General features: G+C 32.0%; 1 protein-coding gene and 2 long non-coding RNA genes across 3 annotated transcripts; 2 read left to right on the top strand and 1 right to left on the bottom strand.

The window, feature by feature from the left end:
- Window positions 1-244: 244 nt before the first annotated feature.
- Window positions 245-8,409, bottom strand: LOC121119370 (para-nitrobenzyl esterase). Its single transcript, XM_040714018.2, is given in 8 exon segments — window positions 245-978; window positions 1,040-1,229; window positions 1,316-1,508; window positions 1,511-1,534; window positions 1,829-2,545; window positions 2,606-2,788; window positions 2,939-3,085; window positions 8,271-8,409. Coding segments are annotated over 7 exon segments (1,749 nt in total). The 5' UTR covers window positions 3,078-3,085; window positions 8,271-8,409; the 3' UTR covers window positions 245-675.
- A 2,337-nt stretch (window positions 8,410-10,746) lies between these two features.
- Window positions 10,747-12,935, top strand: LOC121119372 (uncharacterized). Its single transcript, XR_011780968.1, has 4 exons — window positions 10,747-11,245; window positions 11,392-11,667; window positions 11,729-11,975; window positions 12,038-12,935. It is a non-coding gene; the product is annotated as an uncharacterized lncRNA (long non-coding RNA).
- A 2,339-nt stretch (window positions 12,936-15,274) lies between these two features.
- LOC121119371 (uncharacterized) lies at window positions 15,275-15,777 on the top strand. The gene is made up of 3 exons (XR_005864745.2): window positions 15,275-15,413; window positions 15,465-15,582; window positions 15,639-15,777. It is a non-coding gene; the product is annotated as an uncharacterized lncRNA (long non-coding RNA).
- Window positions 15,778-25,865: the final 10,088 nt, after the last annotated feature.

Genomic DNA, 25,865 nt, shown 5'->3' with positions numbered 1-25,865 from the left:
CTATTTTGTCTGCAACCTTTTTACAGTGAACCTACTATTTCATTCTAATTTAACCATTAAATAATATAGGTTTCAATTAGTGGTCCTTTCTTGTCCTCCAAGGGGGGATACTAGGTTCGCTCTAAAATATCTGAATCTGGTCCTCTTTTCATTACAATCATTATAATAATGATTTAATTCGAAGTAACTACGATATGAAACGGATAAGTATCTTTATAAAGCGTTATATATTGACTGCGTAAGCTTATATAAAATAGCACTTTATTTCTTAATTTCAAAATTTACTTTTAACGTCCTCTCCAAAAAACTAACAATCAATGGTTGTATGTTTTAAAGAACCAACAGGGTTTTTATGGGCCTCTACCAAACGGTTCAGATGCCGCTTCATGGTAAAAGTGCATTTTAAGGAAAAGCTATATATTTTTATGCATTGAACTATAAGAAAATATATTTCTACGCATGTATCAAAGATATGGTGAATGAAAATGTGGTCTGCTCTACCAAGCAGGGGGGTTACATCAATTCTAATAGTGGGAGAACAGAACAATTGTTATAAAATAGCATTCTGTAATGTTCTATAAAATCTTACAGAAAATGGACACACTAAAATAACCACAAAATATTAAAACAAGGTTAAAATTTTTTGTATTTCGAGCTTTCATCCACATTTCATCATCATTCTGCTCGATAAGGACTTTGACTCTCATAACTTGATTGAATTATTGAGATACAATCTTCGACTCTTTCAGAGTCAAACTCCTTATCCATTACACAATCTTCCTCCTCTGTTCGATCATTCATCAAAACAACATTAACTTTTGAACTATTCCCAAATATTGTCTGCCATTGAGAATGTCCATCTTGATTTAATTTCTCTGTAGGTTTTCCAACATGAACAAATGAAAGGATCGTGTTTCTAAGATTATTTGAAGTAATTCTATCCTTCTCCGTTGTTAATGACTTTGATAGTCCAGGGATCTACATTTATGGAAGCGTCATATTTTTTAGTGGTTTGATAATAATCCTTAATCAATCTCACCTTCAATGAAAACATATACAAGAGCTCATCACCATGAGCAGCTCCATAGCTTGCATCTTGGTACATATTTATATTGAATGATCTGCCGAATAAGTTTGCTATAAATTTTAGTGGGATGAGTCGGTAGTAGTCATTAAAAGTTACTGTACCAACGTAGTTGAAATTAAAACCGTACACTTGAAAGCCATTGCTATAACAGAAATATAAGTTGTAAGTTAAAATTTCCTACAGTTTTCATTTAATAGCTGTATTACTATGATGTATTGATTAACTGACCTATGAAGTAATTTAGCAGTTGCATAAAAAGGTAATTTGGATGAAAACATTGTTGCCATTTTCACTAAAGTAGAAAAGTTTTTCTTATTCCATTCTAAAGGTCTTACAACTTCTTCTCCGTAAAACATACTATGCATTTTCTCGACAGCTGTTCTGTCTTCCTCTGTGACATTATCTCTTTCTCTGTTAAAAATAGAATTGGAGCTATTTGGCTCCAATCTGTTTAAGAAAAATATAGAAAGATTAAACGTTGATTAGCAAGAGGATTTCAATTTCTGCTTAAAATAAACTATTATTTGAAAAGTTTTATGTATCCTAGGCCATTTTAAAACAAATACAAAATTAGGAAAAATAAACTTTTAAAATTAGTATCTCTGACATAAATATTTAAATTTAATACTTTAATAAATGAGTGTTTTTATCCTACCAGAGCCCTTTTTCATTCTTAAAAGGTCAAAAATGGTCTAAGAGAGAGGTTTAAGACTCTAAAACTATGTAAGTTCAATATGTTACCTTTTTGAATTAAACCCCAAATATTAGGATATCTCATAACTTCAATAAGGGAGGAAAGACCGTCCTGAGCAGTGTATCCCATAAGTATAGACTCTACTGGGTTTCCTTTTCCTTGACTCACTAAATTAATAAATGTGTCAGGGAGGAATGAAGTCTCAGGAGTCAGATATCCACCATCAACACAGGGCTTCCATGGACAAGACGCGAGTAAGAAAACATCCTTGAATAAGAAAGTTTTAGAAAGAATCGTTTTAGCAGAAATGCTTCTCAATTGAGTCAGAATATTATCCACAGATTGGTTTACATTGACTCCTAGGGATTCTGCGAATGCTTTGGCATAATCCCAAGGATCTCTATCAATATGTACAAATGGCGCATACATAACTGCTCCAGACAAACAAATGATCTTATGGAAGAGACCTTTGGACAATGGAGAGGCAAGATGATACAGTGAACTCATTCCTCCTGCGGATTGTCCCATTATCGTTACATTAGAGGAAGTACCGCCAAAGTGATGTATGTGGGATTGAACCCACATTAGTGACAAAATTTGATCATGCATTCCTTGATTTCCAGGACAGTCGGAATTTTGGAAACTAAGGAAGCCAAAGGGACCAAGTCTGAAGTTTACAGTGACCAAGACCATATTTTGTGTCGATAAAAGGATTTCAGGACCATATATCTTCGTATCGTTTCCTCCAAGAATGAATGCTCCACCTACGAAAACTCATTTTCAAAATAATATTTGTTTCAACAGTATCAAACCAGGAACCTTACCATGGAAATAAACAATCACTGGAAGTAGGTCGAATGAATCTTCTTTCAAAATAGGAGTGAAAACGTTGAGATAAAGGCAATCATCAGGGAATCCATGGTACAAGAAGGTAGATTCCAAGAACATGGGGTTCGGTTGATAGCCCATTTTTGATTCTTTTGTACAGTCCAGTGTCCCAGTCCATTCTTAAAAAAGAATGTTGTTAAATAAAATTAGAAAAATAAAGTTTGGCACTTTTAATTATAAAAAAAAACTCAAGACAGAATAATAGTATATTAGACCATTATTTCAACAAATGCAAAATGACATTCAAATAGACACATACTGATAATTACTTGAGCAGGGCTTTGCAAGACTAAAGCGCTGAGGTTTGTCTGCATATGGCACTCCAGTGAATGAATAAATATGTTTATCATTCATCAAGAGAGTTTTTCCTTTGAGTTTTCCTAGAGATGTGATCACTTCAACATTCATCTTTATAACTTTAAAGAAAAAGTTTAAAAGTAAATATGTATGTATAAAAAATAGGTAATGTAGATAGATAGTAGCATTTCTGATCAAACTGATTGGCATTAAACAAAAAGAAAATTTAGAATACAATTTTTATTACCTGAATATGAATTACTCTGGTTCTTCATTTTTTTTCTCGTAATATTTAGTGGTTTTACACAGTTTTTGAAATTTGTAAATTCTCTATATTACGTAAGCTGCTATATATATTCCTGGGCTAGGCTACACTCAGTGTTCCCAGGTGTAATTTGACATTTCCTTTGGTAAGTCTGACATTTTTAACATAATCGTACTCAGAATGTTTTGACGTACGGCCATCCTTTATGTTGTTGACAGTGACTTGAAAAAATTAATTTGGCAAAAAAATGGAAATAAGTCGTGATCATTTGCGTGCGATAATTTTTCACAGCTTTCGACGTGGATTATCAAAACAAGAGTGCAATGATGAACTTAAATCTTTGTATGGGGATGAAGCACCATCCTATACCACTGTGAAAAACTGGTATAATGAATTCAATCGTGGCCGACACTCGCACAAAGACAAACTAAGTGAAGGTCATCCAAAAACGGGTATTGTGCCAGTGAACATTGATGCCGTGCGTGAAGTGATAATGCAAGATCGTCATGTGACATACCGTGAGATAGAAGCATCCTTGGGAATTTCTTCCACTAACATACATTCGATATTGCATGTACACCTGACCGTAAAAAAGGTTTGTTCTTGCTGGATCCTGCACAATTTTACAATCGCTCAAAAGAAGACTCGTATCAATTGGTGCAAAGAAATGTTGAAAAAATACGCATGCCGTGCTTCAAAAGACGGTTAAGATATCTACAGGTGACGAATCATGGATCCATGCGTATGAGCTCGAAAAACAACAACAATCGACCGTATAGGTCTTCGGAGACGAGCCAACTCCAAAAAGTTGTTCGTGGAAGAAGCACTTCGAAGCAAATGATCGCCTGTTTCTTCGCAAAACTGGTCATGTGGCGACCGTTTTACTTGATCATTGAAGGACGGTCAATTTTGAGTGGTACATCACAGTTTGTTTGCCAGAATACTTCGGATAAATTCGAAAAACGAACAAGAGAAGACGAATCATTGTTCACAATGACAATGCGAGCTCTCAACCATCAGCTCAAACTAGCGCCTTTTTGACTGGCTAAAACGTCGAATTGATGGGTCATCCGCCGTACAGCCCTAACTTGGTTCCCAATGACTTCTTATTATTCCCGCACATCAAGAAAAAAATGCGTGGTCAACGATTTTCGTCACCAGAAGATTCTGTAGAAGCGTTTAAAAAACCATGTTTTGGAGGTGTCTCAATCGGAGTGGAAAAAGAGCTTCGACAATGAGTCGCATGCAAAAGTGTATAAATCATGCTGGAGAATACTTTGGAAACCAATAAAACCATTTTTTATGAAATTATTCGCATTTTCATAATTAGGCCAGAAATATATAGGGCAGCCTACGCATAATAACAATTGTGGCATTTGATACCAAAATCGAGACAGATACATACTTCAGGCATAAATTGGAATGATGAGGTTTATATGCAAGTGTATGAGTAGTACCTCTTTCAGTTCCTCTCCTTTTGTCTTATTCTATTTGTTGTACAAGACAGTATAATATATAATACATTAGTTTACAATTCAATATTTTAGTTTTAATAATATATAAAGGAGTATCCTTGAAAATTCCCTAGAATTCATCCAGATACACTCGTTATTCATTTCCATATATCAATGACTCTTCACTTTAGGCGATTTTATACACTTCCGTCTTTATTGGATTTTTCTTCTCTTTGAAGACTGAAGACAACTACTATTTTATTATTTTTTTTTTGTTTACACACTACTCTGTATTGTAAACACTCTTTAAAAAATGATCCCTTATCCCTGTGACCAAATTGAAAAACTCAATGTCTCAAAGAGAGACTTGAAAGAAAATTCTACTCCTATTCGAAAAAAACATTTGAGCATGTCCAATGGTAGCATTTCTTTCGGAATACTCCTAAGATTTTTTTTTTCTCCAGAAGCATCTTCCAGAGGGAAGTCGTAAATGATATATTCGGCAAGTTAGACTTTTGTGAAGCTAAAGGACAAAAAGTGTTAATTCGTAGAGATTTTGAAGTAGATAAATTAAATGAATTCTATAAAACTTAAACCCCTGAAATTCTTAAATGCATTAAATTTCTGAAAGCCGAGTATACCGAGACTGAGCATCAATCCGCCCCTATTCTATAGGAGGACAATGATTTACGAATGTAATTCTGATGTTAAGAAAATAGTCGAATCATGTACTCTATGTCAAAAATTGAAGCATCTCTTCAACCTGAACCTTAAATTTAGGAAGGCATACCTTTACACCCTTTGAAATAGCAACTAGTTACCTCTTCCTCTATGAAGGAAAATATTATTTTGTTAATGCAGATCTATTCTCTGATTTTCCTCTAATTACGACAATAAATCGAATAGAAAAGTACGAAAAAAAGAGATATTTTGAAATCATTTAGAAGATTTTTTTCATTGATGGGTGTACCCAATATTCTTCAAACTGACAATGGCCTGCAATATAGATAAAAAATAATGGAATTGCTATTAAAGGAATGCTTTGTTATATGAAAACCCTCATATTTTTACAATCATCAAAGTAATGGTCATGCTGAGACAACAGTAAAAATAGTGAAACATCTTCTCTCCAAATGCCCCAGATTTAATAGCAACGAATTCAACACAGCAATGTTAAAATCAAGGAATTCCCCGAGGAAGGATGGTTTATCTCCTGCTCAACGTCTATTCGGCCAGCTTAAAGATATCAATTACCTGCCCATTGGATATCATTTGATAAACATTGGCAACTTCAATCAAAGGAAGCAGACGAAAGACGTTTAAAAACTAAATCACAGCGAAAATTTTACTATGATAGATATACACTAACTCGAAGTAAAATTCCTACTTGTTCTCAGGTCATAGTCAAGACCCATTAACGAAGAAGTGGGATACATTCGCTCAAGTCATTGGAACTCCAAATTGCCAAATATATCATATCGATTTCCCTCTGGAAGATGATTCTGGAGAAAACAAATAATTCTTAGGACTATTCCGAAAGAAATGCTACCATTGGACAATGATGATGATGGTTTACTAAAAAAAAAAATGTTTATATTTTTTTGTAGGTTTATGTCTTTTAATATTATGAACTTAAGATATTTCACAACTAGGTTTGTATTTTATATATAAGAACATATGAATTTTAATTTCGTAATATTGGTTTACTTTAAGTACGACTTGTAGTGCTGGGTTTCGATCTGGAAATACTAGGGCAGTCTGAGACCGTTATGATTTTTGTTGGATTAAACTAATTTGGTGCTTTAAAAAAGGTATGTCTGTATCGGTCTTATAGAAATAATGTGTCTAGAACGGTTTTAAGTCAACATAATACATTGAAATGTCTGTAAATTCGTTCTTTATTTAATATTCTTAGCCATTTTTTATAACTTATTTTCAGGGATTTGATTTGCGTAAGAACACAAGGATATGGGAGGAACGAGACATATGGCACACCTGAATAAAGTCTTCTCTTCATATCAGCTGCTTGTTTTTTGGTTTTGGAGGGAGAAAATGAATTACTGCTATAAAGAGTAGAACTTTTTCCATTTAAAATAGCATGAATGGAGGCAAAATATTGTAATTATATTTAAGTTCATATATATTTAATCAATTAACACCAAAGATCTTCTTTTAGAGGAAGATATCAACAAACTTATGAATGATTAAATAACGAATAATAATTAAAAAAAAAAAGCACACGTATAAACCGTTTTTCCTTAGTTTTTTGTTTACACAGATTCCCTCTTTACTTATTTATGCAAACATTTTGGGCCATATAGATGCACTGATACCTGCAGTGGAAGTGCTATACAAGTATATAAACTGACCAATGTTTCATTTAATGATGTATCCCTCTAGTTATCTTACTTTGTTTTGATTTAGAAATCCGTGCTTAAAAAAAAATAATAATAAAAAAAAACTTATTCAGGCCTAGTGTTGCTCCGTATACAAGGGTATCAACGCATTAAAAACGTCAGGATACTAGATTGATATTAGTCTAATGATAATGCAGTTTCATTACGTCTTAAATAAATTGTTCTCCCGATGATGTAACCTCATATATTTCTGAGCTATAAAATTGCTCTATATTAAAAAAAAAAAATTACTTTAACCAAAATAATACATTGTAAATAATTTAAAAACATAAACAATACATTGAATGTTGCAACAGTTTGAAAAAATCGATTTTGTGTTGGAAATGAAGAAAGTTAGACAAAATAATATTCTTTGAGGAATAAATTATCCTTAACGAACATTATGGATCGTATAAATTCATTTTTACAACCATTTTTTTAAGGCCTAACATTAGGCTCCCCAATGGCTCATGGATTTTGTTAGCCATTTTTTAAACGTGAGATTTGGTACCCAAATGTCTATACAATGATCAAAATAGGAGGTCGTCTATAAGGTCCACCAAGCACTTATATATTTTACGGAGCCATTTAGTACATATAAAACCTTGATTTTCTTGTTTTTTACTCATAACTAGTCATGTTGTTATCAAATTAAATCACTTGACATAACTAATCAAATGAACTCCAACAAAATGTAAAAAAAATATAATAATTATGTATTATTTCCTTTCAAAAAGTCATAATTACAAACATGATTAATCTTTTTTTTAGATAATTTCGTATGTTGTTTTTTGAGATTTTTCTAAATTTTACAGATTTTTTCCCTACATGTTATGGACATTTTTACATTATTCGCTTCAAAAGATTTAATTTAATTCCAAACATGACTAGTTTTGAGTAAAAAGTTAATGCTTAGAAAATCTCATATATCATACTTTTTTTTACTAAGACTATATAATAGACCGGTTTCAATTTTTTTCAAATTTGGATTACGCAAATTGCGAAAAAGTTGTGATATGGTATGAAAGTGACCTATGCAAATTTGTATTGTCCTACGTGGTCATTTTGTGGTTGCACATCTCGATAAAATTATGAAAAAAACAAAAACTGTTTAATTATTCAATTTAGATACTAAGAGGAATTTTTTAGTTAATTTGCATTAAATAATTTTGATAGACATTTTTTTAACCTGTAAAAAGTGTTTAAACAGTTTTTTTTTAAATTGTCCTTTAACAGAAGTTAAAGAAAACAGCCCAGGCTAATCCTCTCAAGTCCATGAACTCCCACGAAAGATATCTCAGAGTTTCTAGAGAGCTATCCAAAAAGTGGGTCACAAGAGCCTTTTGCGTTGGAGAGACCACTTTTGACACCAGCAATGAAAGAAACCTCCGTTGCAAGACTCTTTTGAACTCTATCTTGACATCTTCGTCTCCCCTACAGCCTCGATGTCATCAACCTTGACTACACCTTTTGGGTGCATGTCGAAGCGAAGGCTTGCAGATGACGGATCCAAATACCAAGCCCCTCTAAGCCACTTTCAGCCAGCACTTGGACGGCGTGACAGAGTGCCAGGCCTTCCACCGCCTGGAACCTATTATTGCCACTAAGGCCGGATACATTAATGATCAAGGGAGCTCAGTCGCACATCTATTTATAGTTTTAATTTTGTTCAAATTCTATTGTTGATTAATAAATTATATTTTGTATAAGGAATATGCCATTAATTAGGTAGATACTAAATAAATTATAGTTTAAATGACTCACTTTAAAGGATTCGAATTACTTGAAAAGATTGATGAGGATTTAGTTCAGAAAGACATTCACTCCAACTCCACAATGTTCTATCTAAAAAAGTGTATGATTATTAGGGATTGGCCAAGGTCAAGCTCACACACTTCCACAACTTATCTCTGATAAAAAGAGGAATAAACTAGTTTTTACATTGCTCATTTGAGGACAATATTATTTAATATCAACAAAAATAGGCGTACGAAAAAATTATTTAAGTTCAAGATAAAAGAAAAATTAACAATGACGATTGCAATTCGAATAGAAGAAAACTACATCATCTTTTCTTCACTCTCAACCTCGACTGTCAAAGGGGAAAGGAAAAGTTTGAAAAAAATAAAAAAAATATGTTATTTTTCTTGTTGCCAACTTTAATTTATTATTTAGAGAATAGTTATTAATTTACCAATAAACCATTTCGCCTTAGTTTCGTTATGAGGTAACACACTACAGAGGGTTAGAATTACATATCGCTTATCAGTTATATCTAATATATACATTAAAATTTTTCCCCTAGTGTAATAATACATGCCCAGTTCAAACTAGGTGGGGGAAAAAATTGACTTATTGATTTAAGCTAATTTATTTTTCCATAACATATATTGTATTTTCTTTATATATTCTATATAGAAACAGCAGTATAAGAACTGAGACCGATAAGCAATATTTCTGTTCTCGGTTCGACTTTGTCAGTTACGGTGGATATTAAAATTGTCAGGTTCATCATTAACTAAAAGTGAAAGAATACCAGACAGGAATAAGCTCCAAGAGGAAGACATACTCTTCAAAAAAGGCTCATCCTTGGGTAAGGTCAATAAAAGTTCTTCTTGTGCAATGACAATCTTTCCCATGTTGAATACTTGTGGCTGTAAAGGATTGTACATTTAAATTTGAAGAATTACTAATTAAGTAATTAATGAAAGTCGAGTGATTGCAATTAACTCATATTTCGATAAATATTAAAGCATACACAATTAGTTACAAAAAAAAAACAAATCTGGGCTCTCTTGCTTACATACAAGTTGAGGAAATTGTACTTAAACATGATTGACAAATTTCCATTTGCGCACTCTAAGCTGTTGGGAGTCTCCAGGACCACCTTCTACAACAAATACAAGTCGGGAACGTTGAAAAGAGAAGAATTTTGTCAAAACAAACAAACTGGTCCTAGGTAAGTGAAATAAAACAGCTCAGGCAATGCCCTCGAGTCCATTAGTTCCCATACAAAAAAAAATGTCCAGAGAGCTATCAACAAAGTGGGGGAAAAGAGTCTTGTGAGGGTAGGAAGGTCACTTTTGACACCAACAATGAAAGAAACCCATCTAATCCCTTGAAAGATTCTTTTTTGAATGAGTCTTTTGAACGTTTTTTGACAATCCCCCCCCCTAAGCCCTGATGCCCCCCTCGACTATAACTTTCCAGTGCATATCGAGGTGAAGCCCCCTGTTGTGTCCGTCATCCAAAGATTGCTGAAAGCCACTGTCTGCCAACACTGGGACCCCATGACAGAGGGCTATATCTGCAGTGTTTGTCACTGCCTGAAGCTATCATTTTCTCTAAGAGCGGCTATATTAATGCTTAAAAGAGGTCAAACACACATCTACCTATAGTATTGATTTTGTTGAAAGTATATTGATTATTAATAAATTATATCTGATTGAATTTAGAAATTCAAAATGTTCAGATATACATAAAAAAAAGACGAAAAAAAATAAAATAAAAAGACACAAGTTATTTTAATTATTATGTTTCTCTCTCACCCATCTTCTTCTCTCCTCTCGGCCAGCTTTGTCTACATAAACTCGTTTAGAGCAGCCAAAGCAAAACTACTCTTCGGAAAAAAACATAGTGATATTTTGCTGAAGGTAGTAAACATTGCAGTTTAATAATCACCCTCCATGTTTCTCGCTCGTGATTCTTAAGCTTCTTACACAATTTGGGCTCCATAGCCTGGCTAATTTCTTGTATTGTATTCTTCAGGGAGTTGTAGTCCCTAAACTTATGCATTATTGTTTTTTTTTTTACATTCCTTGCAAATTACCTGGCCGTCCTTGAAGAGCCCTTCTGTGAAAAAGACCCAAGACGAGATACGATATTTCAAGGACATCTGTTTTAGTCTGAGGATATGATTCCAAATACGCTTGATGACGTCCTGTACTCTTTTTTTTTCCTCGAAGCCTCTATAAGTTTGTCTGTATTGTCTTGTCAAAAGATCTTGTCTCTAATAGTCGATGTGGCAACTTTGAAGGGGTTCTTTGTTTCTTTTTCGTTGAATGAGAATTACTGGATTTGATTTTTAGTATCACCAATAGAAGACAAACTCCTCTTGCATTTAAACTTCAACTGTGAATAACTCCAAATTATGTTATGTATCAGGTAGATATATGGTAATTAGCTCATTTCCTTCGATTAGGTCACCTAAGCCTATAGTAGGCCCTTCGAGATTTAATTGGAACGCTATTTATTTCTCTCATCGGCGACCACTGTAAATGATCTGGATACTTTTTACCTTCATCTTCTAGTATCACCCTCTTCAACGGGAATCCGACTTGTGGATCCCTCCTCCTCCAAGATAATAAAAGGAGATGCTACTGTAATTTTGAGTCAAGCATTCCCAAGTCTCCACGTTTCTTGGGAGTAAACAAACGGCTCGTCCAAACGTTTTTGGGAGCCGAACAAAATCAATTTCTTTCTTCCTCCACGTATGGCACAATGTCTCATTATAAGGTGTACATCTCAGGATTTGGTTTACTCTTGGAATCACCTCATGATTCCTACATTTTATTCTCTTGACAAGGGTGAGTCTATGTTTAAAAATTCATCAATGGATTTGCTAATAATGCTGTCTATCTTTCTTAGATTTTTTTGCATTATAGTTTTTGATGAAGAAAGTATTTCCCGAGATTGTTGCTTCTTCCACTAGATTGAAGGAACATAGATTTTTTAAGGAATCGTTGTCATATTCGTAAGCATCTGAGATTTCGATGCATTCTCCCTTAAACCTAGATCTTTCTCCGAATATTTCCAACACTTCTCCCAGCCGAGGCTCTTGGGAGTCAATGTTGCAACCACTAAGAATGTCAGTTCCATCAACTGCATAAAACAGGTTCGTCACTTTTTCCCCTCCAATATTTACACCTCTAATCTCGGTATCTAACATTTTTGTAGGCGAGCAACGGCCAAAAGAAAAAACATTGACTCACAGGATCCCCTTGTCTCACACCCCTTTATAGTCTTACTTTCGGACTCTTTTTAATATCAGTGATCAGTTATGATTATTCATTCACTAAGTTTTTTATAGTCTCTTTAAAAAAAAAAAACTTGAGGGAATTTTATTCTACTAAAATTATCAATAATGAAGGAATGCTCATCTGTATCGAACGCTTTTTTCAAAGTCCAAAAGAATCTAGGCAATATCTTCTCTCTTTGTGTAGGAATCTCCAAGAATGTTTTTTAATCATATAGTAATATCTTCCATTTGATAGCCAGGATGGAACCCGAATTGAGTATTAGGAAGCGTGTTGTTTAAAATCGGGTTTAATCTCTCAGCAATACAACCAGAATAAATTATAAATTCAGTTTCAAGTAGAAAATTATTGGTTTTCAATTTTTAAAAGCAGTCTGGTTTTTTCTTTTTTTTGGTATTAAAATTAGAATCCCCTTTTTTGATCGTTTGAGAGACTTGGGCCAAAAAAAGCATGTTGTAGAGTCTTGTAAGGCATAAGGTTATAAAATTCAGCTATGAATTATGCATTTTTCGTTGATAATTCTTTGGAAATAAACACATTCAACAATATCTGTGGTAACTAATGGGTTTAAATTAAAATACTATAATTTCTATAAAAATATAATTTTTAAGATGAACATGTGTAATCAAAAAAATGTGAAGAAAACCATGCCTTTTTTAAATAACTTTAAGCATAATCCTAATATATTCATATCTTATTTTACCTTATTTATTTTGGCACTCATAAAAGAAAAACTGACTCATATGGGGAAAAGGAAAATACCGTTACAGACATCTGGAGTTCACCGATTAGTTGAATTCGAATGATCTCTTTTTAAGGTACTGTTAATAATTACCAACAATTTAAAAAGATAATCTGATATACCAGTATATAAATTTCAATGTCTGCTTGTCTTTTTTGGGGCCCAAGCCCTTGGATCGAGGAGGGTGAATTTTGTCATGGTTCCCTTTTTTGAACTTGGTCAGATTAGACAGACGGGGTTTTTTTTTTTTTTTTTTGGGGGGAGGTACTCTATTATGCAAAACACAAAAATTGTTTTTGGAGCTCCAGGAAACTAGATAGAGTTTCAGTTATAAATAAACAAAAAAACGATACTAATATGGACTTTCTAAATTTATTCCAAATCAAAAAAGTTATGGGCAAATTAAGAAATTGGTGGAAATAGCTCTATCGTTTTTTTTTGTTTTTTTTCCAGTTAAAAAAAAAAAATCAAGAAAACAATGGAATATTGGATTTGTAGATAACATAAAGTTTATCGAAAGTTGTCTTGAGATTCATTATCTTATAAATTTGGCACATAAAAGTTGTATGTTTCACTAAAATGTTTTACACTTTCTTTATAATTTTTTATTTTTTCCCTTTTTTTCATGAATTTTCATTTTTAAGAAAAAATGCCACAAAACGATGCATTTAGGACATAAAATTATATCTTAATATTGCACTTCTGTATTTTCAATTTTCAGAACATTTTATTTCATAATTTTTGCAACATTTTCTAAATAAATCATTTATCAAGGTCTATTTTTTCAATAACTTTTTTGTTTTTACAAGTACGAAGAAAATCGTGGTAGGTCTGGGTTCCTCAACAATATCAATAAATTTTATTTCATACTTTGTTTTGCAAAATTAGTGAAAAACAGTTTTTCCAAATTTTCTTTGCAAAATTCAATTGGGCAATTTTTTGATTAAAATATTTGATAGACTGTAAATTTTTTAGCGTATTTGTCTTGCTATGTTATTTAAAGTTTATTACACTACTTTAAAAAAAATCATAATAATACATTTCTTATAAACAGGCACTATCTTATACTCGCCCATGCTTTTGTGGTGAAGTAGTCACCCTTATTCTCCTCTTTTCACTGGGGGAGATGGCAACTGGCTGTGTGTCTTATAGAAAATGTATTAGTTTGTTTCTAATTTTAAGCTAATCAGTTTTGGGAACTACTAAATCCTACCTTCCTTGCTTGAGTATCCCCTCTTTGCCTAGAGTCATTTAAAGATACTAAAAAGGAGACAGGATGGTTGAAATAAAAAACGTAAACAAAAACTATGTATGTGAACTATGTTCAGGATTCACGTAACCTCGATAAAAAATATAGAATATAAATACCCTTCATAGATGATTAGGGTTATGTATGTTTGTTTTAGAATTACTTTTATAATTTTTTAGAGCATAATTAAGATTTAGATACTATGGTTTTAATAAATGTTTTATGTTTTTAGTTAAATCCAAAGAAAAATACATAACCTCATCTGAAACATTGACTTCTATTAAATTGCATTAGCCTAATCTTAGTCAAAAGACGTAAAAACAATTAACTGTTAAGAGAAGTTTATACAACATATACCAAATTTTAGACAAATCAGAATTAGAGATAAGAAAAACGTTCCCCCCTTTCCCTTATAGTCTCTTTAGTAGTTCCGTATTTTGTAGTTAGGAGTACAGATTTTTGGTCAATATTCTGTTTCTGTTTGGAAGAAAGGTTGCGAGGTGCAATTAAGTTAACGATGTGCATTTTATGTATGTGTAGTTTATGGTCATTTCATTTATCCTCTTATGATCCATATCAATAATAATTAAAGAAGCTCACACATTCTTAACAAAAGAAAAATAGATCCCTTATAAAAATACTTTAATGAGTTACTCCCTTTTTATTATTTTTTTTATTCTTTTTTTCACTCTCTATGTTGTACTTTTTCTTCTTTTTATTATGTTATACCTACTTTTACCCCAAGACTTTCTCTTCCCAAATTATTTTCTAAGCCATGAGCAGCATAATGTAATGCAGTAGTTGAACAATAAAAAAAAATTGTTCATTACATTATAATTTGTATATCAAGACCATTACAGAATATTGTATTGTTCAATTCTTATATATTTTTTTACTTCATCACTCTTTATAATGATTTTCTCAACAGTAATTATGTTTAAGCATACAATAGATAAATGACAATCCTTGTTATGATTTATTTACCCCGATCCTTAGGATGGTGAAGACAATATCTGGATACCATTGAAGAAAGACTGAGTCCTCCAGATTGGCTCATTGTAACGTCTTTTCAGTATAAGGATGCGTGGAAGATTGAGTGGCTTATCTCCAAAGTACTGGCTATTATATATGCAGTCAAGCACAATAACCAATAATTCTCTTTGTGTCTTCATGATTACTTTTCTATAGCTATTCAATCCTCAACTCCATCTCCATCGATGGGACCTACAAAATTTCTTGTCGGTAGTGTTGTATCGATCCTAGGATTGATTTTCAAATTAGTATTTTTTTATCAGTCCGATATTTGTAAGTTTCAACAGTCCTCAGGACCAATCTTTATATTTTTTTCACTCTTAGCTGAGATGGAAGATTATAAAAACGTAAAAATAATCTATGATAGGTAGAACGTCTAACAATAAGTTCTCACCACACACTACCTACTTTAAGCTTCAGGTAGCTTGTCTCTTTGAAAGGGGTAATGATACAACTTCAACGACTAAGTTACCAAATACGTTATTTCAGCTGTTGTAGGTACCATAAAAGACAAGTAAGAACGGGTCCTATGACGGACAAAAGTAGTCAGAACCGGACTGGTCGGACTCCAGTTTCTCTTAGTTTTTTAGGCCAATCCAACACTACATCTCGGCTATGTTCACTGAGCCAGCGATTGATGAGCAACTCAGACTCTTTTTTCCCTCATGTTGTTATGACATTAAGAAAAAATAGAAGAGGAAAAAACGTCAAGGAAAAAATAGGAAAAGTGACAAATTGGAAAAATAGCATAATTATTTTAAGCTAATATACTATCTATTACTAATATAACATATGGTAACTAATAAGGTAAATAAAAATTTATAAACACTACAGGGTGCAGAAGCTATCTGTGTCACGAAAAGTATTTTTTTTTCAAAGCAATTTTCTCTCCAACCAGTTATCAAATTAAAAAAGTAAAACAAGATTCTGAAAGAATGATAAATTCTAATTTATTGTATCTAATAATATCAACTCTAGCTTCAATTAAATATTCCATACAAGGATGAAAGTGCAAAAAGGCCTACACCACAGCACCCTTGGGAAATCCTGAAGTTCTTTCTTGATTCCAATGATAAGTTCATTATTGGTGTCGCTCGGAATTCGGGTGGTTTGTCATTCGATTGCACTCCAAACACTCACAAAAATCCATTGGTCTTAGATCTGGCGAGTTTGGAGGCCAAAAGTCCGACAAGATGAAGCCGTCAAAATTGTCTTAGAGACATTTGATACTTTTTATCTTTTTATGCTATCAATTATCATTGTGTGTTATATATGTAAAAAATTTATGTTCATAACTCTTTTTGACTTACTTAGATTTTACTTTCGTCTAGCAACCTCAACAATCTTTCCTAACAAATTAAAAGAAAATGAAGCTGGCGAACTATGCTCCTTCTATTTGTTCTACGAATGTGGTAGAAACAAAAATAAAAGAGGAATATGGATAAGAAATGAAGAAAGAAGATGCCCTCCACAACAATGACTCAACCTAAAAGTAGACTCTGTCGTAAACTAAACTTTATGCAAAACATATTTCAACCAAATAACAGGCAAAGTCTTAAGAACGTCTGGCCTCGATGATTTTATTAATGAGAATTTTAAATATTACGGTCGTTTTTAATTGCATTTTTTCTTGTGTATTTTTGTAGCACTATGTATCTTTTTATATACATATTGATTAAATGCAAGTTATAATTCTCTTCACTACGTGCAATTACAGTCGCTCCTCCTTTTTTCTTCCATTATTACTCCTGTTGCTACGCTGCCTGTAGTTTGTGCTGATCAGTTTATTAGAGAACGAGAGTTTGGTCATAATGGGTGCCACTTAAAGATAAAAATATGAACTAATAACGTAAAACCCTATGCTTATTTTTTCTGAATAACTACATGTTTTTTAATTTTTGGATTTTTTTTCAGAAAAAATTCTAAATCTACCCCCCTCCCCCGTAAAATAAATAAAAAAACATATATAATCCTGCAACAGAACGTTCTTGCACTAGTTTGGAGTAAATTAATTAAGTTCTTTTGGGGTAACGCTCAATAAAAGTTAGCCGACCTCTGGTATAGAGGAATGTGAAATAAAAGTTTAAAAATTTATTTTGTTTTAGAAAAATCCCTACAGGATTATCTTACTTAATATATTTTGTATAATTGTATATACAATGTACATTACATATGGAAAAATAAATTTGATACTGCAGCATTAGCAATACTATGCAATGCTTGGAAGTTAATTTATCCACTACCGAAAATACACATAGTTTTATAGAATAATACCTTGGATTACAGCAGGGAAGAAAAGTTCTACAAAATAGTGCTCGAAAAACGTAAGACATGATTTTTGTGGATAATAAATTACCAGCAAAATGATCTCAGTTCCTCTCTCAGTCATCTGAATTTTTGAAATATCTGGGGTTAAAGTGATTGGGTACTATTATTGTTCAGAGTCATTTTTTACCCTTAAAACAATCTCAAATTAAAAGTAAGATTTACAAAACTTATGAAAAAGTGTTTATAATAAGCTGTAAGGGTCTAATAAGAGTGTTGTTTTTGATACTTACTTTTAATTTGGAGATTGTTTTAAGGGTAAAAAATGACTCTAAACGAGAATAGTTCCGAATTACAATAACCCCAGACATTACAGAACTTAGAAGAATGAGAGAAAACCTCAGATCAGATTTGGATTCTGAGCTCAAAGATGAATTCATTTGATTAAAAAATGTGTGTTCTCCTGTGTAATTAAGAGAGGTGGTGATATTTTCTACTTGCAATGGATATGAACAGTGCTGTAAATCGTGTGTAGTTTTTAGCTGGCCCGTTATATTGGAATTTGAAATCTGAAGAATGAATTTTTCTTTTCCCTACAGTTGTTATTATTATTTAGTATGTGTATGTGATTCTCTCATCATTTAATAAGTCTTTATTTTAAAAAGGGGAAAAGGGGGTGGGTATTAATTTTAAGTATTTGACTTTATGAGTGGGATAGTATTGAGACATAACATTGCAATCCGGGAATACACTTTATACATACATCAGTATATCTGGATCAGTCAATCAGAAATGACTCCAAAATATCTTGTATATAGTTATTTTTTATTCAATTAACTGCCATATATATGAATTATAGATTCGTGAAGTGACAAAATCTAAACATTTCTCGTATTATCTACATTAAACAAATCTAAACATTCGCAATTTGAGGTGCTACTGCTCATCTTTCTGCCTTCCTTGTTTCATGACATTTACGAAAAATGATTAGTTTTCAAGGTTTTTTTCTTGTATAAACATAAATATGAATATTAGACCGCTTTGATTTTCAACTTTTTTCAAATTTCGATTACGGTTAGTGCAGAAAAATCGTCATATTGTATGAAAATTTCATTTTTCTACAACGTCATCATAGGGTAGCACTTCTTGTTCAAAGTTTGAAAGGAAATGTTCTTTATTTGGCCGATCAGGATGAAAATACAGTATTAATCATTATTAATTATAATATACATTATTCCAAATTATAAAAACAATCATTAAGTTTTTTTTTCTAAAGCAACTTTATGGATCAAAAAGAGGGAATAACATAAGGAAAAATTTGATCTTTCCTTTCTGAAAATGTAAAAAAAACACAAATAATAACAATGCGCGTTATACGCCAATCATTTAATTTTCCAAGCCTTTTTCTCTTTTTTCCTTACATACGACAATTTTAGAAAAAACAAACGTTTTAAACCCTTTTTATAGGTTCACAAAATGTCTGTCAAAATGATAAAATGCTATATAACTAAAGAAATCATTTGGGATCTATATTAATATATTAAAAAAGATCTTGCCTTTTCTTATAATTTGATCGATATGTGCAACCGAAAGATGAACACGTGGGACTATACAATTTTGCATGCGTAATTTTCATACAATATCACACCTTTTCTCTTCTACCCGTTATCAAAATTCGAAAAATGTTAAAAATCAAGCCGCACTAATACATAGTAATATATATATTTCTATGATTTTTAGCACGTGCATATTTAAAGTTGCAATTTTTTGCGTGGGAATGGTGTGGGGGGCGGGGAGAAATGACACCTTTCACTACTTTTGGCCACAACATTAAAAATGAATCAGAACGGGGTTATGTTCACGTAATAGTAATCAGACAAAATTAAATTAAATCAAGTACATTACAAGGTGCGACCGACATGTTGTGAAAAACAAAACCTTGAAAAAATGTATTAGTAATTAAAAGGATGTTGGCGACTCAGCAGTATTTAGAAATCAACAGAAAACCAATGGTTTAAAATAGTGCTTCTTAAAATTGTGTACTACTAGGCGCATTGATGAGATCACTAACTCATATTTTTTTCCCCAAAAACACTCACATCAACTTACTCAAACTACTGTTACATAGCAACTACGCGTCCAAAAAAGCTGAAACTATTGTGAGTAATGTCAAAAGATGCCAGATAGATGTAACAAGCTTAAATTGAAGGTTGCTATCATCTTCACGTTGAGGTTTGAAACTTTTCAGACCCCCTCGTATATATGTATATGTTTTTGTGAGTCTGTCCATATTATTGAGTCCATTCCAGTCGGTGGACTGGTCGTATAAGTCTTTAGGGCCGTTCCTTTATGTTCAAGTACTGTAGATAAGTTCAAAAACATATAAAAAGAATAAAGTTGCGTGATGTCATAAAAGATCCAACTTTATAAGTCTTAGCATTGAACTGGACGGGACTGTAGCTTTTAGTCCTAAATATAGACTTGCTCAACACATCAAACAATAGGTGTAGTGGAAAGAAATAATTTTCCCCCAATATATGGCTTACGCAATGTGGATCACGAGGTGTATAAGTGCGATAGGTTTGCACTGAATGGTTTTAGAAAGATAAGATTTCGTACTAAAAAAAACTAATGCAATAGTTTTGGGATTGTTACTCTCAGAATTGTTTGAGCACGCGTCACAAATGGACACCTGCAATAAGAAATACGTCACATTTTACAGTTTTTACTCGATATAGGCGAAAAAGCAAGCCAGGAGACTGAAAAGGAGAATAGTTTTTATGGTCCTGAAACTGTTACAACCAATAACAATCAATTTTAGTTTCGTCGATTTCATTCTGATAGTTTTGATGTCAAAGATGGGCCACGCATTGGAAGGCCAATTGTAGAAAATGTGGATGAAATAATGGAAATCGTAGAGTTGGGTAGTTATTGAAGGACTGTTTTAATTGCCAAGGAGATTGACATTAATGAAATAAAAATAAAAATTGTTTAAAAATAACACGTTTTCATTTTAATTCACTATATCCAATGTTTTAAATGCAGTACTAAAATATATATCTGACAAATAAGGGAACCCTGGATTGGTTATCTAGAAAAATTAGCTTTAGATTTGTCCAATAAAAAAGTCTTGGATTTATAGATATATTTCTAAAGACGTCGAGTGTGTTCTTAAACTGTGAACATCGATATAATGACGTTATATGAAGTTTAAAGTGGTAAAATCGGTCTACAAGTTGAAAAAAATAAGAGCTTGATCCACGGTCTTGACCGAAATATTTCTTCAAACAGATGTAAAAAAAAAAAATGCAAAAGACTGAACCAAAAAATAACTTATGGAGAAGGTCTATGCCCATTACATAGACAAATGGCAGACACTTTCGTCGAACCTTGACCATTACCATTAAAGCCCGTGCAAATACTCTCAAAAGTTGGACTTGGAAGGTGGAAGCATCTCCTGGATTTTTTCAAAAGAAAACTCAAGATTAATATAAACACAAGGTTATACCATAACGCGTGTACGACTGATGTTTGACTTCCACAACGCTTTTAATATTGAGTCATAATAGATAAGTGGTTGTTGCAAAATCTGTTTTTCTTTCCCAGCAGTCGGTACGATACATTAAATTGAAAATTTTAACAGTAGTGACGTCATAGACTTTAAGTGGTTGTGTGTTTTGCACTGTAGTCGGTACAAAAATTCTACCAAGCCCGATTATATGACTCCTTATTTCAGTTACCCCTGGACTTGTTTCTTACGCCGACACTATCACCTTATGCACCATGAAGTTAGCCCATTATGTCGTGGATGTGATTTAAGAGATGAAAAACCATTTCATCTGGTTTGTGAATGTCCTATATTTATAATTGAGGAGACAAATCTTTTGGACAATTTTGGACCTTTTCAAGTGCATTCCGTCTCAAACTCTGCAGTTTCTTAATGAATTCTGATGTCGGGCACTGGCTCAACAATGAACATACTCAGGAAGGACTGCAGTAGAAGACCTAACTGGCAAACTATTGCTAAAACACCACAAGTTAAAGTTTTTTTTACGTGTGACTGTTCTGATTTAATTTTTTTATATGATCTGTTGCAATAAATTTTTTAAATAAAATAAAATTAACCATTAATCTGTTTCTTTTTATTTTCCACTCTAATTGTTAGCCTTTTTTTTTTTGAAAAAATAGACATAATGGACAATTTAAAAAGAAAACCCTCTTTTTCATTTTTTATAGTTCATAAAACTTGCCATAGGTGGCACTTCTGTCGAATCCACTTCTTAACACCATTATATAATTATTTTTATTATTATTTCCCCTATAAGTAAACAACATGCTGATTTACACACAAATATCTAATTAAATAAAAAGGGAAAAGTACTTTATTAATTGAATCGATTATACAATGCGTGTTTTTGACAAGACTAGTTTAATGAATTTCTGTATAATATATGTATTGTAAGTATATACATAATTGCATTGGATATATGTGGCTAGTCAACATAAAAAAAAGCTAGAATGAGTTTTCTTAAACTTGAATATGAATTGCATTTGCATTCTTCTCGATTAATTATCATTAATTTGTAGGAACAATGACTTTTAAATTCTCTTTGGGGTTGTCGCAAATTGTATTTAAAATAGGCAAAATTGAAAAACACAATTAGTGATGGGAAGATATAAAAAAAAAAATCACAATGCCAAGGCGATTCTAGCAAAAATTCTAGATTCCAATTCTATTATATTAATTTTTTTTTTTAGCTTTTTTAAAAAACAATTAAAATTTAGAAAAAAACTAGAAAAATTAAACTTTTTGGAAAAAAATATAAAATATATCATTTGATATTGAAATTTTTTGTCAAAAATTCACAATTATTTCCAAAAAGTTCAAAAAACAATGTTTATTTTTCAAATAATTAATTTTTTTGGAAAAAAAATTCAAAAATCCCCAGTTGTTCTCAAAAGTATCCATTTTTTTTGGATATAAACTAAAAAATATATAATTTTTTTGGAGGTAAACTCAAAAATTAAGTTTCTAATATTAGAAAAACAAATTTAATATTATATTTTTTGGAGAAAAACTTATCACTAATCACAATAAAATAATGATAAATGGACAAATTTTATTTGAAAGAATGTATCAAAGCCAAATTAAGTTTCTTTAATGAAATAAAGAATCTACAATAAATAAATAAACCTGCCAGTTTGAATAATTTGGCTGAAATAGGTCTACAAAATGTAGAGGTTGATAAAGTAAAACAAAATCGGAGATTTTCGAATTTGTTTTGGTTCCAGATTATTTTTATGTTGACACTGTAACGCAAAGATGTCCATTTGTTCAATTCGTATGTTAGGCCACTTTAAAAAAAACAAAAACGCGAATATGATAGTTATTTATCTTTATACGTATTAGTTATGGAATCTACTCCACTAATCGATATTGAACTTTCAGGACTGGTATTGATTTTTATTTTAAAGGAAAGGAAAAATCGTTAATGGATCATCAAAAAAAGAAAAGAAAAAAAGTTCAATAATAAAATATCTAACAAAAAATGTTTGGTACGAATAATTATGTGGAAAATAAAACAGGAAATAGTTATAAATATTTTCAAATAATCAAAAGGACAGAAAGACAAAGGCCCAGTATTTCAGAGGTAGTCTGAACAGTTTCTGACCTCTGGGTGAAGACGGCATCACTCGTAAATATAAGCGATTCACATCTATATAGCGTCAGTTACTCACGACAGTTTCTGCCATTTAGGACGAGGAGTTGCTACGTAACAGGCTAATTCCATGTCAAATCAACGAGGGAATGTCACCCAACCCCCTCAGATTTGAATGATTTTTGGCATATAAGCTAAAATTCATGAATTCATCAATTATGAATTATTCTGGTTCAGTTTTCTTTTTTCAGTCTATATAAATCATAAAATAAGTTAAAGATATAAAAACGTAAGTAAAATTGACCAAATTTCCGGAAAAAATTTAAAAAACTTTAAAATCCTATCCTGGGAGCTATGATAAAAAAAACAATAACTATTTTTTGGCAGACTGATAACCCTATTTATGTAAAACATGATGCTGAAGTTTCATAATCATAAGATTTGGGCAATTTTTATTTTTGTTGATCTAGTGCTTGCTAGTGTATTTCATATTAAAAAAAAAAAAATCAAAATTGAGGTCATACGAAATTAAAATATTCTTATTGTGACTACATTTTTGAAATCCTCCGAGTTCAAAATAGTTATGTGAAGCGCCAAATTTCAAAGGTTAGCTCTTTTGGATAAAAAAATGTGTAAGATAAAGTAGCGTCCGGTATAAAGACAATCAAGCGACGTTGAAGTTTTTGGTCTGAGACAAATATCTATATCTTAGAAACGAGGCAGAATGTTATGCTGAAATTCGGCACACTTATTTACTCATGAATTTGAGCGTGTGTGCCAAAAATTATCCAAATCTTCGGGGGTTTGGGTTATTTATTTTTGTTGATTTGACATGTATTGACCCAACAGTTGTTTGGGTGAGTTGATGTGTGTGTTTTTGTGAAAATGGCAAAATTGAGTTTCAAGCTGTCATTATTTTTTTTTTGAAAGTGTAACATTCAAATAAATTAGTACAATAGTAAAAATATAAAGACTTGTTATGTTAAAATTTTACGGCTCTGAGTCAATCTAACTCGGAGTACTTTATTCTAAAACAAAAAGTATTTTACGACAAATTATTTTGTAGAGAAAAATGCCAAGTACTATTTGGACGAATTACAGAGATGGGAGCATTCCTTGGAGAAGTGTATAGAGTTACAAGGAGACTATATTGAGAATAAATACAAATTGTTAGAAAAAATGTCTTATATCTTTTTTAGTTCGGAATCTTTTCTGATCCTCCTCGTATATTTTTGACTAAAGCCTTGCTCAGGCTTAAACCAATCCTGTCTATGAAGTCTGTCTTTTCAAGTAATATTAAAATTAATCTGTATTAGAGACACTTTTCGATTAATTCCGATAAAACAAGTCAATAAAATTTTATTCTTCAAAAAATTACCAGCAATATTGATTTGATTATAATTGTTGGTGTTGACTGAATGTATCCAATTAATCATAAACATGAGTAGTGCTTGAAATCCATTCATTATAACATTTAAAGCCAAATTGAGCATTATGGAGCTACATTGCGGATCAAAAAAATACACATGGAAATGGATTCATTCTTTGAACTCAATGTGTTGTTGTTTTTACACGTCCAAAAAGTTATCTACGTTTTTCTCTGCAAAATAATTGTTCACAAGACACTCTTTGTTTTTGGCTCAATTACTCCCAGTTGGATTGACTTAGACGCCTAGGATTTTAACATATCTATTGTTTGTATCTATTTAGAGATTACATTTTCAAAAAAAAAAAAAAAAAAAAAAAAAATTAATCACAGCTTGAACCTCGATTTTGTCCATTTTCACAAAAACACTCACATTAATTCACTCAAACGACTGTATTATATGACATTTAAAGCCCAATTGAACAATGTGAAGCGACGTAGCTTAGTAGACAACATGTCTGGGAAAAATGATTAACTTTTACTCAATGTGCTTGCGTGCTTATGTGGTAATTCTATGACGAAAAAATATTTTTTTAATTTTTTTGAAAATCCTATTATTATGCTGTGGTTTAGTAAAACCATTTTTTTGTAAATTGATATTAGCACAGGTTCTAATATCGCCATTACATCTTAAATTAATTGTCCTGTCAAAGACGTAGCTCCCCAAATTTCTGATCTAGAAAATTGTACTGTCTATATTAATAAAGCACATTTTTTTGTATGTTTGTCTTTCTGTATGAATATATAAAAACGAGATTCTGGGTGCACTGCACCAATATAATGCTAATATATTTCCTCAAAGGAATACCAATGTAGTCATATTATTGAAATTTTGCAAGCGTATGCATTTAGCATAGAACGTGTATACAGGGTACACTTTATATACAGAGTTGCAAAAAGTGGATGGTTAATTAATATTAATTTTCTCATTAATATAGGGAGGTTCAGTTACTATTTATTGACATTCTGGTTCAGCCATTATTTTTAGCATAAAATAACTATAATAAACATTTCGTAATCTCGTCATCATGAATGACCAAGAGCCCAAGTGGTAGCACATCTCAGATGCTCAAGTTGAGGTGGCAAGCATTTCGGACATTGTGAAGCGCTCCAGGAACCTGGTTTCAAGGTGTCTGAGATCAAAAAATGATAGGGATGGTTTCTCCAGCACAGTAGGAAGTGAAGAGCAAAATTTCAAGAGAGCTCCGGAATTCCTGTCAGGGTTGTAGAATAAGATCAAGGGGCACCACATCAAATCAATGAATCACGACTCTGACAACTTCTCCGTGGCTCATAGAACGATCAGGATAGCCGTGAAGGGCAAATTGAGATTGTCTTCATACACAAACACCCCACGCGTTAGGGAGGCCAAGA

Source organism: Lepeophtheirus salmonis, chromosome 6, assembly GCF_016086655.4.
Source record: "Lepeophtheirus salmonis chromosome 6, UVic_Lsal_1.4, whole genome shotgun sequence".
Taxonomy (NCBI): domain Eukaryota; kingdom Metazoa; phylum Arthropoda; class Copepoda; order Siphonostomatoida; family Caligidae; genus Lepeophtheirus; species Lepeophtheirus salmonis.
This window is presented reverse-complemented; position numbering and strand designations above follow the sequence as displayed.